The sequence below is a fragment of the Diadema antillarum genome, unplaced genomic scaffold, assembly GCF_040938485.1.
Source record: "Diadema antillarum isolate AM-2024a unplaced genomic scaffold, OU_Dant_1.0 seq00000406_RagTag, whole genome shotgun sequence".
NCBI classification, from domain to species: Eukaryota; Metazoa; Echinodermata; class Echinoidea; order Diadematoida; family Diadematidae; genus Diadema; species Diadema antillarum.
Genome location: NW_027271394.1, coordinates 795002 through 814615, shown reverse-complemented (window position 1 = coordinate 814615; position 19614 = coordinate 795002). Strand labels below are relative to the sequence as shown.

General features: G+C 40.7%; 1 protein-coding gene across 1 annotated transcript in view; it reads left to right on the top strand.

Annotated features, from left to right (window-relative positions):
* The window catches only part of LOC139732199 (nuclear receptor subfamily 6 group A member 1-like), a 48551-nt gene extending 29533 nt beyond the window's left edge, over positions 1-19018 (top strand). The window contains 6 exon segments of the mRNA XM_071643075.1: positions 2687-2848; positions 3543-3710; positions 8887-8942; positions 17219-17333; positions 17336-17929; positions 18780-19018. Coding sequence (XP_071499176.1) covers positions 2687-2848; positions 3543-3710; positions 8887-8942; positions 17219-17333; positions 17336-17929; positions 18780-19018 — 1334 coding nt within the window.
* Positions 19019-19614: the final 596 nt, after the last annotated feature.

Below are 19614 nucleotides of genomic sequence, written 5' to 3'. Positions count from 1 at the left end.
AGTTTCCCTGACTCTGCAGAAGTCTCCCTGAAAATGTCAAAATCTGTTCATGTCTACATAAGAGAATATCAAAATCTTTCTGATTTGGGAATTATTTTCGCCCATTAAAATGCATGAAACACACAGATATCTCCCTGATTGCTGTGTAGAATCTCCCTGATTTGGTTGTGGGAATGTTGGCAGACCTGCACGTATGTGTCTTTTTTCTTTTTCAAAAGAAGCCTAAATGCGTTATCACACTCGCAAAATCAAATAAAGTTGTACAGTACATTTACTTCTGTGACGTCACGACAATAACTTATTAGCATTTATTAGAAATGTTATCGTTTGTTTGTACTATACGTCGCCATACGGAGGCGTTTCAGTGGTTATGACGGTCGTTTCACAGGGCTGACGGCTTTCATTCCCCCTTCGAGATCGAGTTAATATATCTGTGGACATAAAGATAAACGTAATTTTATTCACAACACCATGATTATCACATAAATGTCACTGGACTGTTATCATTAATGTCAACGTATCATTTGTCCTTCTTCGAAGTTATAATTCAAATGACACACACAGTTTAAATTTGACACACTTGGTAATTTTAAACTTGAATATTATTCATTATCATGCAAACAAACAATATGAAAGAAAGGGAGTGCCACATTGTAAAGTGACACATACCAATCGCCTGCCAGTCACTGTTCCGATAATGTGATATCAAAGAAGACTATGTTGCAGAAAGCTGCTTGTGAATTGCTTCCTTTCAATTCTGGCATGGACTGTCAATAACCAGGCTTTGTGAAAAGTGACAGTAACACTTTGGATCGATTTTAATGGCGGTCCAATAATGACGGCATCCGCTCTAATTATCCTGGTTTTCATACATTGCCCAACATGATGTTTAGTCCAATTATAAACATATTCAGGACGCTTAACATTGATACGGGCCCTAAGATATAGGCCTACTCAGACAACGATTGTATGTTGCAGCTCTCGTTTGAAAAAAAAAAAAATATATATATATATATTATCAATCTTGTGTCTCATCAAATTGCCCCTTGTTTCATAGAGCTATTGTCTGCTATTAGTGCAAGTTGAACTCAATGTCAATGCAGTCAGCACTGGAGCAGCTGTATTGTTTTCTTGCTTTCTGGTTGCGGCTGCTGCTGTACTATGCTTCGTTTACGCCATGTTCCCGGCAGTCACGGCGCATACAGCCCCGTTTGCCCGAAACGTAGCGCGCCGTATTGTAGTCTTGTTCGTTCCAGGGCGCGAGTCATGGCGCGAGTCTGGTCAAGCTAGACTACACACTATTTCCCGTCGCGTCCCACTACGGATGGCCGCGAAGCTTTATCACGACATGTTATACGTGATGAACGTTTTAGTACGGCCTACTAGGTTTGTCACTAGCACCTTGACTGCCGTGGCAAAATCTGACACGGCATCCACGGCAATCACGGTTTGCCTGTCCCATCTTCCAGCGTTGTCTCATGTCCATTCCGTTTCGTCTACGGTGGCCTGAAACGTGACTGCCATGGCCACCTGGAACACGATGTAAACGTAGCATTACCTGCAGTTATTGCAGCTTACAGTGATGTGCAGACCTCCAACCTGACGCTCACTAGACATTCCGGTTGTGATCAAACTATCGGATGTGACATTGATAGAATTTAATGTTCATCTCATTTTAGAGAACATAATTTTGAAGAAGTTTGATGACGACACGTTAGGTCTCTCTTTGCCAATACTGTACAGCAAACGATTATGATTCATCACTGTTTTTCCCCTACTGATTCTTCATAAATTGTTATATATATATATATATATATATATATATATATATATATATATATATATATATATATTTGTGAAGAAATTATATTTTCTTTTCCTGACTGATAGCCTGCAGTGCCTTGAAGAAGAGTTCCTTCTTTTAAAGTGCCCTTGTAAGAAAAATCATTTATCCAATTGAAATAAGAAGCGGATTATCTAGTTTAAGGAGATTAATCGTCTTAGTAAACTAACAAACAAACAAACAAAACAGAACTAACAACGAAAAAAGAAGAAAAGAAACGTCCAAAAAAGGAAATGACGGAAACATCTATACATAAAAGGTGAAAGGGGGTGTAGATTCTGATATAAGCCAGTTCGTGTAAGCTGCTACTATAAGATTTAAATCGAACGGGAATGCAATGATACTCAATGGCCCATGGGCTGGAGCCAAGGCTAATTAAGTAGCCCCTTGTCGTTGGCAAGGCATAGGGAATTGATTGGTTAAGAGTGGGTCAAGTCGCGAGTTTGAAATCGAGCAGTTTTCATCCCATGAAATGATTAGTTTTCGTCGTCAGTACGCTGTCGATTTTGTAGCTAAAATAGAGCAAAAACAGACTGGAAAAATTCAAGAGATCCAGTTGGTTCACATGGAAACAACAGTGTCAAACTGCTATTTTGAGCAGATTTTAGCTACCCCCCAAGTGTTTAGCAGCTTTTAATGTCGAAGCACTATAATGCTGGTCATTAAAAGTCTTACGAGAACAAAAACAAATCAACGACACAGAATTTTACAGTTGGTTTTATCGCAATCTCCTGGAAAGACACGCTAATTAATTTTTTAGAATAGCGGATGTGATGAATGACTATTAAATACGTGAGAAATTAATCTCAACACAAATTCTGGTTATTTTGTATCTCCTTTCAGCTTTCGATTTCTCGTTACGCGGAGCAGCCTCCTATGTGCCCACCGCGCCCTACACCCCGACTAGTCTCAGTCCAGTCGCTACAGACCTAACCTCTCCCGCACCTTCAGAGGACGGCAAGTCGTGTCTCATATGCGGCGATCGAGCGACTGGACTTCATTATGGTAAGTAAGAAATGGCGGGGATAAGCAAGGCTCTTAAGTAGCATTACTCTATATTTCAATCAAATGATAGATGGTGATGTCAGTTTATTCGAGATGCTAGTTTTGTGATATTCCTCCAGTTCCGCAATGAAGTTCGTGACTACACAGACAATAAAGCGTTAAACCGACCTCATTTTGTGGAAATAGATGCTGCAATGTATATTATCCATTCGTTTTTTAGTACCTGTTCCCGAAATTGGCATTAGCTTCACAGTTTCAGTGAGCAAGGGGGGGGGGGGAGGAATGACGTTAGATATGATAATAGATTTGAAAATACACCACAGCAACTAGCCAAGTATGTTTATATCATTTTATTTGATTTTGAGTTTTGATATGTGCATGATTAGGACTATCAAGGCATAATCCTTTAGATGCATCCATGGCAAGTTATTAAAAAAAACAGAGATCGTTGGTTAGTGAGAGGTCTTACGCACCACACACCTGTCGTTCCAGGTGTACAAATAGAGTTCTTGCCAAAGCCAATGGCAGGGCCCCAAAGAAGGAACAGGGGACGAAGGAAGAAATTATTCACGTAACCTTGCAAAGTCAAGATTATTCAGGCTATATGAACCTTGCCAGTGTTGTTGACGTAGATGTAGTCTCACTAGATGTCTTTTGTTTCGTAATGAATACTTTTCGATCTTGCCATTTTCAGGAATCGTCTCGTGTGAGGGTTGCAAGGGCTTCTTCAAGAGGAGTATCTGCAACAAGCGCGTCTACCGCTGTATGCGGGACAAGAACTGCATGATGTCGCGCCAAAAGAGGAATCGCTGTCAATACTGTCGTCTGCTCAAATGCTTGCAAGTCGGGATGAATCGGAAAGGTAAATTCCACACGTCAAAGAGCAGCGTTACATGAAACATGTATCAATCCTCTTGAAATAATTGGTTCTGTATCATGTTGTATCATTAAACTGAATATTTTGTCTAATAGGTGAAGAAAAGAGTCAGTGTAACCCTGCAGCCGAGGATTGTACAGTTCTCGTTGAAGGAGAGTACAGTGAATTAGAGTTTGTCGCAGTCATGAATGGCATTAATGATACCCACATTACCTCTAGAGTGGACAGCGTGTCTTCTCTCTCCGAGCATTTAGATTTCTCAAAGCGTTCGTCCATTTGTAATCAACAAATCGCGCCTGTTTGCCCAAATCATTGTGTGGCCCACACGCGCTACGCCGCTTTCACGGTCACATTTGGGCTTTTGTTCCGCGGATAGTATTCCAAAGTACTATGTAGCATCCATCTGCCAGTTCGTGTGTTCAACAAAGCTTTTATTTTCCTTTAATGAGTTACAAGTATTCAGCAGAGCAAGATGACCAAACGATGACCAAAGTCGGACGTCGTCCGACGCTCATTTAGAAAACATTGGCAACGAGATGACCATCGTGCAATACACCAATAGTGTCTTCCATTTGCTAGAATTTAAAAACACCGTCCGTTGTCTTTTGCGCCAAATGTTGTACCAAACTTATTATGGCCTGCTAGCAGTGCTGCAGAAGAGATTGGAATTTGTCAATGAGAAATCCTATCCTCTCCCTCAAATTAGAAAGATACGCAAACATTTTTATACAGCAGCAGTAGTAGTAATAAATCGTCTCGATATTTCCAGCACGAAAACGTTACCAGTCCTTCCTACTGCCTGCGATAGTATAATTCAGCATAAGCTTGAAAATGATCTAGACAACAAACAAACAAACAAACAAAGGAATTACAATGTCCTAATTACATCATTTGCTGGAGTTTCACACCTATAAATGCATGTACACACCAACACAGACTGGAATAGAAGAAAGGCGGAAAGGGGGAAAAATGAGGGAGGGGAGGGGAGGGGAGGGGAGAGGAACAATGCTCAATATGCGTGAACGTCTCCACTCACAAATTACATGCTCTTGAAATTTCTTTGACTGCAATCATGCTTTCGACCCAGCCAGATACTCAAAGAGGCTCAGTGTGGAATCATTGATAGCCATCGATCCGTCTGCTACCTGTTAAGGGGTTATTGCTCCCCCTGCTTCGTGATGTGAAGACCTATTAAACAATACCATACCTTTGCCTTCCGCTTCCCCACACACCCACACCGGTTATACAATGTAATACTGCATTTACTCTAAAGGAAAACACTAAAGGAGGACCCAGTTGGAATATTATATATCGCATCCACCATCCCAGTTTAAGAACGGTATAAACACGGTAATAATGGCAGGGGCCGTTAATGATAATATGAGTTGATCCTGTACTAATTAGCAAACTACTTGTACATCTTATTCCCGTCGTTTGATTTGTAATCGTTATCGAAAAATAATTGACATGTACAACAGCCCTATCTTCCTATCAAATCCTTCCATCACACACAGGCCATTTCATGTATAGATGTCTAAGGTTACGTGATGTTAATCTCTGTTCAAATGGTAACTCTATGGACTTTTCATGGAAATGAAATTAAACTTCTCAATAGCCCCAGTCTTATTCAATGTCGAGGAAGTTCTAAATTGACAGAAATTCGATTACGTATATCAAGTATTTCTGTTTTCTATGTCAAGTTCGCACGTTTGATAACAGAAAACATGACTTTTAGCGTCCAACAATCGCACTGGCAAAATGCAACATTCTACGGCGCCCGCCGGGCCGCCACAGCTCTGTCGTTATCGTGCAAGAAGCATTCTCCTAAAATGCGTCAGTCAGTTTCACGGGCTCAAAGATTGACACAGGTCTGACTTTACGCGCTCTCACCACGGGATGGCGTACTTCAATTTTTATCCTCAGTTTCTGCGTGACTCTAATGACTATCGATGATAGTCTTCTCCTCGTATTGTTGCGAGAACAATATGAGGTTTGTGACGTCATTTCTTTTTTCTGTTCAAAGGCATTGAATTGTGACAACAGAAGTGAAATTTATTACACCGTCTTGTTTTCATGCAATCTCACCTTCTTGAACATTATAGAGATTGAAAGTGTGATAATCATGACGTGGCAGCATAAACCTCCGCCGTGCCGGTAGGGGTGGTACAGTGTGTATTCAGTCATGTGCTCAATACTCAATAGAAATATTATACCTGATGTATGAATGAATGCGAGGAGACACAAGGAAAAAAAAGCAATGAGACGTTTTCCCCTCCCATAAATGTTGTTGACGACCTGTGATGAAAGACGAGAGGGGAAAATTGAGATATGAATCACGTGTCAATTAGGCAGCATTTAGTGAAAGCAATTTTAACACACAACACCCTTCAGTGACAGTGAAGAGCAATCGTCTTCATCAGTGGCCGGAGGTTGCCGCTGAATTCTAAGAGTAAGTTGTTGCAGTTCTTTTGTAAAAACCATGGGCAATCATTAAGAATCGAGAAACACAACATAATCTTCAGACAGCGTGTTCATGTAATCTATCGATTTAGTAAGCTTCCTCTTCGATAGGTATTAAGATTAAGTTTCGATGGCAATTCAGTGTAAAATATCGAAAGTTTTGTCAATTTTACACGATGCAAAGATCAGCTGTAAGAGATACTAATATTCTGTGACAGAAATGTTCACATGTCTGGTTCGTTTTTAAGTTTGATAAATCGTGATACATTTGGCATGTCATGAACTCGTTTTAAGTTTGATAATTTGTGATACATTTAGCATGCCATGAACTAACCCTCTGGAATAAAGTTCTGAATCTAATGTAATCATCAAGGTAGAAACGTGCTCGTCTGCAGTAAATTGTCACTTTTTTAACTATCGAATGAAGCAATGCCATCGATTATTTTGACGGGTCCTTTGCTCCACGAATAGGACGATGTTCCAATGTAACAAAATCCATGGACGTTTTTCTACGAAGACCTTGGAATCGACTTATTCCACTTCGCCTAGTCCAGCGCAATATATTTCTATTCATGTGGAATCTAGCTTACGCGCGCTATTTGTTGCAGTGCCAATCAAGTCTTATTCATGACTTTCTCGTTGTCAGGAACAACATACGTACAAAGGGAAACATACGTACAAAGGGAACCTTTGATTATCAATTTACCTATCTATTAATCATTCGTTAAGAAACTTGGCTGCTCTCACTGAATGTCCGTACGTTTCCTACAATGATTGCAAATTTTATCAGAATGTACATGTACTAGGCTTTCATGGGATGATTAATGTAGATCACAAGCCCAGATCCACCAGCCTGAAAGTCTCTGGACTTCCCATAGAGGGACGGGGGGGGGGGGGGTGACAGTACTGTCATCGCTTACTCATTTCCACCAAAAATGTTTCCCATGGCAACTTTGTCCTTGAGAAAGAAAGAAGAATTGGGAAGAGAGAGAAAGAGAGAGAGAGAGAGAGAGGCGAGAAGATGTAGAAAGAGAAGGAGAGAGAAGTAAAGAAAGAGGGAGACACAGAGAGACAGAGACAGACATACATACATGCATACAGACAGACAGACAGACAGACAGTGAGTGAGGGAAAGGAGGAAAAGAAACTTAAGAGATTGCCGTGTGAATGTGACATAACATTACCTTTTTTTATGCCCCTGATTAACATGGCCCCGGAAGTGACTTACACTGCTGCATGTCTGATACAATCGGCTGTCCTCTCCCTCCCTCCCTCCCTCTCTCTTTGGAAGGTAAGAGTCATCCAAGACATCACTATCAAACCATCTTCAAGATGTCGTCATTCTTTTCTCTAGCTTTGACCAAAAAAAAAATTACACCATTAATGTACAGTGTGTGTCATTGTTAAGCTCTTTATGCAGGCGTAATCACAATGAAAATATCCAATATGATAATGATACGAAGAATTTCATTATTAGTAGTGATAAAAGTAGTAGTAGCTATAATGATGATATTTCTGATGATGGGAATGATAATAATAAAACGGCAAATATTACTTTCTTGCCCTTTACAAAATACTGAAGTCGCGGAGTTGTTCAGTATTTGACATGTTTATTGTTTATGATAGTGCTATATTCAAAGGTACTTGACTAGCTGCAACATGGGTATATATGCCGTGATTATGACAATGGTGGAAGTAAAAATCATACTCAAACAGTACTATGATATACGGTAGAAAGTGTCGTGATTTGTATAAACTCGGTCTTCAGTTAGAGTATGTAGATTATGAGTCTGAATTCGTAGTTTCTCGAGTTTCAACTCATTGAATTGATATGGTAAATCTATCTATTTCCTTATTTATCAATCGATCTACGTATTTTTAGTGTCAATGTGACGTGTCTGTATGCGTATGTGTTATAAAAATGTTATTTAGCCCCCAAAACACCCAAGTTGTCTCTATGCACGGGCAATGATTATATCCACACAAAAAAGTATTGGATTAGATGCTATACATCAGTTTACCCAAACCACCCGGTAGCGTTATTCCAACTTTGAAAATTGAAGCTTACACGTACTATTATCAGGGGCTTGCAATGTCTTTATGTCCCTATGACAAAAAAAAGAAGATAAATACATCCATTCTTAGATAAATGTTTATTACAATTTTAGGGATCATTCTAAGTACAATGTACTATAAAGTGGTAGAATACATTGTAATGGCAAGGATCACTGCGGCGCAGCTCGAAGCGATCACTGTCCGGCTCTGGTTGTGATACTAGAATAGCGCCAGCTTGTGTTTATTGCTGGAGAGGTTTACTTCCTTATGATTATGAAGAGACATTCTTATATTTCTTTCTGTTCCTCTGTCGCGTTCTTTTTCTTTTTCTTCTCCTTTTCATTTTACTTCTATCCGTCCTTCTTCATTTTAACCTTCTCCTCCTCCTCCTCCTCCTCCTCTTCCTCCTCCTCCTCCTCCTTTTTAAGTGCGTTAATGAACGAAGCGGAAAAGGACAATGACGATACATGAAATCTTGAAGCTTCATTACAAGTTGTTGTGAAGAAGTTAAATTTCAAAATGATATTGCAAGGCGGGCATTAATACAGCATTTGAACTTTTTTTCTTCTTTTTTTTTTTGGCTCGGTCATCTGTTTTCTTGCGAAAAGAGTTTTCATGATATTTCGATATGTTCTTTTCCTTCCAGCAATTCGTGAGGATGGCATGCCAGGTGGACGGAACAAAAGCATTGGACCTGTTACGGTAGGTACCTAGTTTGTTACAAAGTTTTTACGTCGCGATGTAAAAGTGTAATCAAATCATAATGTAATCACAGAGTGATGGAGTTCCTAATTTTGTCAAAATGTATAATGTTCTTAAAACAAAACAAAAAAGCAAATCAAAATTAACATGATCGGAAATTACAACAGTAAAGTGTGTGAAAGTGAATACCTATTTGAAGGGTTGTAATCGATGTGATTGTAATAAGAGTTATATCGAAGTGATTATGAAAGGCTATAGCCTATATATCATCAGCTTTATCCAATGTTTTGCAGATTGTACTTCCCTGAGCCCCACCCGGCTGTCTGCTTGAAATATCGTTTATTTGTAATAACTGTCTGTCTCTCTTGGATACATTTTGTTTGTTTGCTTGCTTGCTTGTTTGCTTTGGCATTGTTTTGGCTGGGGTCGTGAGGACTTTTTTTCTGCTGATTTGGGGGGACAAGCCACCACATTTTCCTTTCCCGGTAGCTTGCATTTCTCAATTGTGTTGGGCTTATCATTCGGCCCCAGTTATTTATTGTTTGTTAGTTTCTTTTGCTTGTTGTTATTTTTTCACTCTTTTGTGCGTGATAACATAGGATGATACGCTTGAAAGAGGACATGCAATATTGATCCGCGATATTTTCATCTTGCGACAACATTATCTTACTAGATTGTAAAGATCAAACCTGCGTTTTTGTCTCTTGCGCATTCCATTACCGAACCATGCCTTTGGAAAGTACAAAAGAGAAACATTCCCATGTCTCCTTTTTATTGATACCGAGGTCTTTTGGGGGTTAAGAGATAAAGAAAAGTAACTGGATGTAACAGGTCGTCATGAAGTCAGGCTTGTTTGTGTAAGTGAGATTAACTACATTCTGCCGGGAGATTTTTAGCAAAATAACAAACAACCCCAAAAATTCTTTGTCACAGATGTCTGGTTATTTCTTAGATTATTTCCCCTTTTTAAGCCATTGCTTTAAAGTGCGTTTGCGTCTTTTCGCTTAGAAAAATGATTTCTTTATGGATGCGATTAAAGCGGTGAAAATCTGATCTGTAATTTTTTTTATCGGACATGAATAATCATCGCGAAGCAATCACGAGTTCTATTAATTTAAAGAAGAAGGAAATAAATTGGAATGCATCAGTTTGGTCTGTGACTAATGTATTGACTTTCAGAATATTTTCTGCCATTCTGTGAGACACGACTCGAGGAAAGGTTGTCTTCATCGCTTGTATCCCAATCCATTTCAATAACGAGAATACCCGAGACGAACACGCGCACAGACGGACACGCGCCCGCACTAGCCGCTCGGACACAATGTTTAAACGTACCGCTTAAAGGAAGCGTATGGTTTTCGTTGTGACCTAACTTCAGGTTTCTAATATTTTTTGGTGAAATAATGAGAAACCTCTCATGAAATCTGAAAGAGCATGTAATTCCAAGAGGGATTCAACATTTATTTGATGAAAATCGGTTTTAAAATGGCTGAGATATCCCAAAAAGTGCATTCCTAATAAAAAACACATTTTATTAGGCGCTTTGTTTTACTTTGTTTTTTAATGTCTCAGCGATTCCAAAACCGAGCCCCAGCCCCCCCCCCAAAAAAAAAAAAAACAACAACAACAAACAAACAAATAAACAAACAAACACCTCTTTGGGAAATAGCCTAACAACATAATTTTGTATAATATGATACTCTTTTAATCATCTTCCTGTTTTTGTTTGTAATGTTTTTGTTTGTTTTTTCCGCTGACTACATGGTCTAATCAAACGATATCAGTATCAATATCAGTAAGACGATGTACGTCACAGACCATCGGCTGTCAACCGACGTCCGTATCAACAGTAGCGTACTTCACTTCACCGTCAGCTTATGGTGCATAGCGCCATCTACGCTTCTACGATTAGAGAGAAAAATAAATCCTTTCATTTTACCATAGCGTCTTTCCCCCTCAATTCATTCTGTATGGCTTTTAACTCTTGCCAACTTTTTAAATATATATATATATATTTCCGGAGAAAGGTTGAATGGGTCATCGGAAGGAGAAGGATGGGTCATGGGGGAGATTATGATGAGAAAGAGAGATAGGCCTACTTGCAAAAAAGAAAAAGAAAACTGAAGAAAGAATAATGGACGGACATACACTTTTTAATCCGTTATAAAAGTAGATTGCTTATGAGAATGTCTGCCAAAGACGTTATTATTATGTAAGCATATCTATTTGTACGCTCTCACACCGTGATATGCACATCCTATCACGGAACAGGGTCAGGGATCTTGATGAAACACTTTTAGACCCAATATTTTGTAGTGTTAGTCTGTGAGCTCGTGTGAGCCCACGTTACGGCATTAAAAAACAATAATGCTAGAAATCCGAGCGTGCTGAATGAAAAAAAAAACAACAACAACAAACAGACTCAGAAGTTAAGCATATTTGCATGCCATTCCTCTCCGAAGTTTTGGCCAAAGTTTTGTATCTGCAACGGAGGAGGACACGGAGGGGGAGGAGTGAGGATGGAATTTTCACAGACGCTGTTCAAGATGAGGTGAATCCGACGCATAACTTCACCCTTCCTTCTTTTGAAGGCAGATAATGGGAAACGTGGAAAGAAATGGGTGAGGCTGAATGGAAGATGCGGGGAACAGTAAGAGAAGGGGAAAAGAGGGGAGGGGGTAGAGAAAGGAGATGGTAAGAAAAGATACACCACTCACTGTTCATCTGCCTCTTATGCTTTGTATCACCACCCCTCCCCCCCTTCTTTTAAGACTTTGTCTGGGTTTCTCAAGGTTGTCTGGCTTAGCGTTTTCCATGCGCATTGTCCGAAGTCACACGCGTGTAATCCACTGCAGTGGGCGGGCTGGATGGAAAAAGGTAATATGATCTTTTGTGACCATCCTAAGGGAAGGCTGACCACTTACAAAGATCCCCAGAGGGGAGGTAGGACAGCTCGAGACTAATAAAAAAAAAAAAGGTACCCCCTCCCCACATCCCCCCCCCCCCGAACAAAAATAAAAAACAAACAACAAACAACGAAACATCACTTTGAAATGCTGGTGTAAAAAGAAAAAAGTGATAAAAACACAAACATAATCAAACCCAACGATTTCATGAGGCTGATGTTACGGAAGAGACACTGGTAATATTGATTAGTGTCGACTCCCTTCCCAAACATAGCTTCATGTGATGTTTCCAAGATTACAGTCTCAATAGACTGGAATATGTTGACGCTTAGGAACTGTTGCTACATAGGAAACGGTTTGAATGACTGTGATTATCGCCTCCTACTTGAACATTAACATTTGTAATCCACAGAAGAGCAAGGGAAACCCCGAACCACGTCGAAACCATGACGCTTTATCCCTTTGTGGTAATACCTAATAGTTCCGCGACGAGATTAGCTGCCTATTTATGAATCAAGTCATTTGAAGTAGGGCAGAAGTCTTGCAATTACAATACAGAACAGAACCAAAGTTCGAATAAGGATATTGAGAAAGCACGATCGTGGGAGACCCGAAGTATTTGTAGATAGAAAATCACCATCTAGGTAACTGAAACTTTGACCATGGCAAGGGAATATGCTGTACTGAAGCTTTGTGGCTCGTCATTATTAGTGGATGGGCGCCATCTTTAGACAATAAATGAATTCACCACATTTTTCTCGTTTGACAAAAATTCAGTTTACAGGGGAAAAAAATCAGCATTCTATTATCCTTCCGACGATGCTGACAACCGTGACGGTCCAACGACTTTCTGCGCATTTTGTCTTGACGTTAAAGACTGAAATAGGAGTATTCGTAAACACACATTTATCTTGAGTTCTAATCTCCTTGTACTTTAATCACTGAAAATGCCTCGGAAGAGTTTACAGACAATGAATGATAATGAATATCATACCAGAATTTACGGTTTCGGAAATCATCCGTGGTCGAACAGAGATGGGTCTCATGATCGGTCCGCAGGGCTCGCATCTACGTCAAAGAGAGGTCTGCCCTCCATACATGATTTGGAAAGTGGTTAAATCAACTCCGGCAAAAAAGATCATAAATTCTGCGATCTGAGTCAATCCTGATCTTTGGACGCCAGGAACCATAAAACAACATCCGCCCATTGCAGATGAGAGCAAATGTTTCTCTTTACTTTTTTTTGTTTTGTTTTTCCTCTACGATTCAGTCAGCTTTAATCAAAAGCGCTACGTCGAGATAGATATCGGTAACGTAAGACATCTAGTGATGTCATTTCTCCTCCGTTGCCTACCAATCGCTCGTAAGAGCACTCACGTATGTTGATGGATGTTTATGGAATGTGAAATGTTATCCTGGTCGATACAGCATCATTCCTATAGTACTTATGGTGTTAAACCCGAAGTGTTAAACCCGAAGTGATTTCATAGTGTGTGTGTGTGTGTGTGTGTGTGTGTGTGTGTGGTAGAATTTGTCTAATTATGATAAATACTAACGATTAAAATGCTTCAATTACTCTATCTTCAACAAAATAAATGATACGCATGTAGTCTTGAATCGACAAGACGAGATTAAGTACCCTACATACCGATATTTGGATTTGTTATCTTTCCTAAATTCCTCTACCGATCACGGACTTTAGCGCACATCCTCTTTTTAGCACAGCGTCGATACCACTATCTATTTCACTTTCCTCATCTGTATGAAAACATAACGATGCTGCGTATAAGTATTACAAATATGGAGATTAAAGTGTATCAGACTAATACAAATTTCAAAAAATCTTCACTATTTTTCCATCGGTATACGGATGTACTCCGTAAATCATTTTCATAGTCCATGAGAAGGGTATGCATTCTAAGAGAAATTCACCACTTTGGAATGTCGGCATTGAATGGAAAGAATGGGACTGAAGTAATAGGTGCTGACAGGGAAAGGCTGTACACACCTCGGACTGACGGGTGATGGCAAGTGTGGCATATACTAGTAGGGGGAGGGGAGGGGGTGGAGGGGAGGGGAGGGGAGGGCTGGGAGGTAGGAAAGTAGGCGGGATGGGGCACAAAAGAGCTGTGACTCTCATTCCGCCCAATGTAGTGCCAGCCAGTTAGCGAGTTGTAGCCCGGCGGAAATGCGTCCTTGGCCCGTTACGTAACGCCTTAATTAACGACTGAAACATGCAGGAGGCGGTGTGCAAGGCCACGTCGAAGCTAATGATAAGCCGAGACATCACGAATGTTGTGCCGGGTACCGAACGCGCGTGGGGACCGGGGGGCAGCGCGCTGATTCAGACTATAGAGGGATCCTGATACTGACTCTAGCTTATGTTCCAGACCACTTTCTCGACGTTTGTTCGATATAAAAAATGAATAAAAAATAATAAAACCGCGCAAATAATGGTTTGTAGCACCTCTTTTTTTTCTCAGCTCACTGGTTGCATCTCTAGGTTTAACTTTCTGAAATTAATGCGTAGGTGAGTTCCCAGTCGGGAAAAGATCATTATATTTCAGAAGTAGATCAGAAATAAAACAGAAGACAGTCTGTAGTCGAGGCCATTATCTAGCAACCCTTTTCCTCACTCCCTGGTCACCCTCCTTTATCGCTATTCTTTGCAATCAAATCAGGATGACGTAACTTGAAGGACGCCATCCTTTTTAACTCACTCATTTTTCTTTCCTTGTCCGCATGGAGAACAATTGGAATGTCTTGTGTAAGTGTGTGTGTATGAATGTGTGTGTAACTTATGCGTAATAGGCGCGTGCATAAGTTAGTGTGTAATGATGTGTCGTTTTTCCTTACTTTTTTAACTCTGTAGTGTGTGTGCGCGCGTGTGTGTATGTGTGTGTGTGTGTGTGCATTTTTGCATTTGTGCAGCTGTGCGCAGCGTTCACATACCCTCTACGGAATCTTACGGCTGTTCGGAGACAGCAAAAAAAAAAAAAAACAAAAAACACCGATTCTTGGCGCATGAAATTCGAGCACGTTTTATGTAAGCACGTTTTTGTCACCTTGGACAAAAAGCGTGTAACCAATTTTAGCTCGCTAGCAAGGTCACCGCGCTGCACATCGCCTTCTCTGAGTTCGTTCAAATGGGGGAAATGGAAAGAAACATTAAGCCTCACTTCTTGAGAGTTTGAAATTAGTCGATCGTGTTTGCTTCCAGCAATGTCCAGGCTACGAGCGACCTAATATTATTTATGCTCCAATAAACCCCGACTGTCTGGTAAAATCAAGGCAAAAAAAGTGAGATATGCATTTCTAGACAGCTTTTAAAAGCCTGTAGTCACGATAGAATCACATTTAGTATGTATTAGAGTTCAAATTACCGAGAAAATAGACTGAAATATAATTTTTATTGAACATGACGAGCTTGACAAAATCTGAACGTCTCATTTGGTGGATGATCACACCAGTAGCTATCAGACTACAACCGTCATAATTAACAGAACTTTTCAGGACTTTGTTATTATCTCAACAATTGGAATCAGTAGCTTTGGGTAAAAATACAGTGTAATTACTATCCATAAAAATGGCGCTTCATGTCAAGTGCAGACAGCTAAAAGAAATTCTAAGTGTATGCAATTCGCGCAACAACTACCGTCAGAAGCGTACACGAACGCACTGTATTCAAGGACAGATCTTATGTGAGGGTTTGTTTTTCAAACAGTCACAATGGATGATGTATGCTTTATTATTCTGCGAAAAACAGCCTTGGCGCGATTCCTTCTTTTTTTAACTAAGATTCGAGACATTCTTGAGATTATACTACTAAAAAATTGGGGTGATTGTTGTTTACTTTAACCTTTGGGCTTGTGACTCTCGAAGTTATCCTGTAGTCTTTCGAAAAGTAGTTTTACGAAAAGACTCCGCCTCAGACTTCAAATTGGAATTTTCTGTTACGAGATTACCACAGCCAGCTACGGTGGGCATCAACTTTTATTGATTTTGTGAAAGCGTCTGTATTAGGAGCCTATACTACTTACTGTCTCCAAAATGTATGGCATACTTTCTGCGTTGGGCTGTCACGTAGCCGTAGTCCTGATCTTGTCTACGATTTGATCCCCCCTCCCCATTTACCTATGAAACCCCTGGTAATGAGGTTGATGACGTGGGTCAGAGTTAAGCCATTGCTTATGCCGTTACGGTATCCCATTGTGCTACGATCAACCCTATGAAGCACTGTAAAATATCGGATGCAATGAGTTAAGTCAGGAGTGGCAAACGGTACACGCATTTTGAACATTTCATTTTCATGTACTCGTGCTATGATTATGCAGTCTCAAGAACTGTACTTTTTTGAAGTGCAATGTGTATTGCAATCATATTGCAAAATGGGCGCAATTTTCCCTTAAAAGAAGGGGATTACGAATGTCAGGTATTTAGAACAATTATATATAATTATACATGAATACAAATATTTGACAAAAACGTGTGTCGAAAGCTCGTGATGAAACTGTATGTAGACATGTTCATACCGTTGTGAGATGTAGTCGAGCTAGCTGGTCTCTCGAAAGTGTAGAAGACAACAGTAGGCTCTATATGCTTTCATTGTCAAATTTAGGACAAAGATGAAAAGAATATGGTACATGTAAAGTACAGATTGACGTTAATTTACTTGTTTTGCACATTTAACAATTTCAAGAAATCAGTAAGAGGAAATATTGGTCAGAAGAGACATGGTATTTGATGCAATTTATTTGATTCCATGCAATTCTTGACATAGTGTCGCAACAAATTCCATTGAAAGCTAGAACAGACAGTGATACATTTTTCCATGATTTCATGGTAAAAAAAAAGAAAGATTAGTAACGTAATGAAGTCCTTGGTCAAAACTAGGAAGACTGGTAACAGAATGAATTTCATGGTCAATACGAGAAATAGGCCTATTAGTAACAAAGGGCGCTGTATGAGCAAACCAAACAAGTTTCAAAACGATGAATTTCATGGTCAAATAAAGAAAGTTCAGAAACAATGAATGTCATGGTCAAAAACAAACATAAGTGGCAAAGGGAACTTCATGGTACGAAATAAGAGAGATTAGCAACGAAGGGAAACTTGTGGTCAAAACAAGACAGATTAGTAACGAAGGGATTTTTATGGTCAAAATAAGACAGATTAGTCACAAAATTGATTTCATGGTCAAAACAACAAAGATTAGTCAGAAAGGAAATTTTATGGTTAAAAGAAGAAAGATTAGTCACACTAATTTCTATTTTGTGAGATCAGTTAGATCATTTTGTGATTGGATTGGTGACTTGGAGAATCCTCGACTAAGCAATATTTTTATTTTTCTCTCATCTTATTTGCCACCAGCTCACCAGCGAGGAAATCGAGCGCATCATGTCTGGTGAAGAATACGCGCGAGATGAGATGAACGGCATGACCACCAAGAGCCCAACGAACGGCAGCGAAGGAATCTCGCCCACCTTCTCCCGACCTCGGTCGGCTCAAGCTCCAGCGAGCACTTCTTCGACTTCACCGCACACGCTGCCAGCGTTGCCGGCATCTCCACTGCTGAGTACGCGCGTCGCGTCGAACGCGCCGAGCGCGAAGTTACGCGCAACCTCGCCCTCCTTCCCGAAGTGGAGGCGTTGATCGTCGCCGAGCCATCGGAACCAATCACGCTCCCCTTCGAAGTGAGTACAAGCAAGCCGGTGGGATATGCGCAGCTCTTCGAACTTCTCTGCAAGCTGATGGACCGCATGCTTCATCACGAAGTCCAGTGGACCAAACGCTTGCCCTTCACTTCGAAAATCCCGATCTCCGATTCGACCGCCTTGCTGACAACGTGTTTGATTGAGCTGCTGCTCTTAGCCGTGATGCGCACGCAACCACTGGACCTCTTCACCAAGCTCTCACACGTTCTCGACTCCTACATCCCCAGCGAAGACGAGCTGCGAAAGTTCGGCCAAAATGGACTCGAGATCATCGACGCGGCCACCAACGCTCTTGCCAGGTACAGAGCGCTGCAGGTCAGCTTTCAAGAGTACGTCTGCCTCAAGGTCATCTGCTTCCTTAATCCAGGTAACGCCATCAACCTTGAACCTCTCCCCAAGCACATACCCTTAGCATTTTAATCAGTAGCATAAAATGACTGCAAGTACTAAAGAATATACGTCTTTAACCTTTGCTAGTTAAAGAGCCAGGTTTCGGTACACGAACAAAACAAACAAACAAACATATTACATATAGAGAACGCTTTGGCCCTAACATTCATACCAACACTGGCGGATCGGGGGGGGGGGGCGCACAGAGTGCGTGGGCCCTCTTTATTTTTTGTTAAACCAAAAGAAATAAAAAGGAAAAATGGGGTGGGGGGAGGCGCGTGCACCCCGTTTAATTCTATAAAGGCGCCTCCCTTTTACCGAATTCCTGGATCCGCCCCTGAAGTTATTCCGTTGATGATACGTACATTAGGAGGAAGGAAGATCCGGGTCCTTGAAGTGGAGATGTCCAACTTTTACTTTACAAGAACAGTATTCTTGTGCTTGGGTGCTGCTTAGTCTTTTCTCTCGTTGTTACTCTCTCCCACCTGCGTTTACTTGTAATAAGAGGTTTGTTTGTCTGATATTTGTCTTGAGTATAAAACACTACGAAATTTGAATGTTACTACATATCTTTACTTTAAACGAAAACCCAAACACATTTCTCACATTTCTAATCCTGAAAATTTACATTGCAGAAGGGGGCTGCCAGTGAATCAATTAAAAAATGATACAGTTGTTACGTAGAATTGAGGAAGAGAACTGGGGCTTTTGTGAAATTCGGTATCAGCAATGAATTTGGTTGAGATATAGATCTATGTAATAATTACCATTCCTTGAAGTAATCGTTAGTACCATGCACTGTGGTGTGCTTTTTTTTCTGTCCACAGAGGTCCCGAACCTGACCAAGGTAGCACTCATTAAGGACCTGAGCAAGCAGTACTACTATGTACTCCACGACCACGTGCAGCTGAACAACAACATCGCAGCGGACCGCTTCCGCGAGCTCCTCATCCTCATACCGCAGATCCGGCACCTGGCCGCCAAGTGCAACGCCATCTCGTTCAACAACGCACCGCTGCTCTTCAAGGCCATCATGCACGCCGGCGTAACGGGCAGCAAGCGCTGACGTACTGCGTAGAGAGGCTTGTGACAGCGCCGGCGTTAGATCGGCGGCTGGAATGATGATGTAGCAGCGAGGGTGTTTATCCTCTCGGAGCAGAGAATACGATTTAAGGGGAGAGCACTTAGGCGTTAGAATTGCTGCATAAACTTGCTTAAGTTGTAGAAACGGGGACCCCACTGGGAATATTTGGGGAAAATATCTTTGAAATGGGCAAGGGAGGGTCTTTGGGGATGTGTGTTTGAGTATGTAGTGTGGGGATGTGGTTAAAATAGTATCAAAGGCTATTTCATACTAAATGCGAAAAACAGTGGGACAAAAGCAAATAAAAGACAAACCTCGTGACGTGTGTGATCGTGAATTTTAGTTATGCAATTGGAGAGTTAATAGAAATTTCCATTATGGTGTCTGCCTAATGTAGTCAGATTTTGGTCGTGTGTGTAGAAGAGAATAACGAAGATCATTTGTCAAAGCTAATCGCAGTAGAACTGCACGCCGGTTTTTTTTTTCTTTTTCATCGTTTAATACGTGACTTCTGTCTCGATAAAAGAAACAGGGCGTTTTTCTTAAGTGTTAACACAAAACAGCCCAATTATCGTTGG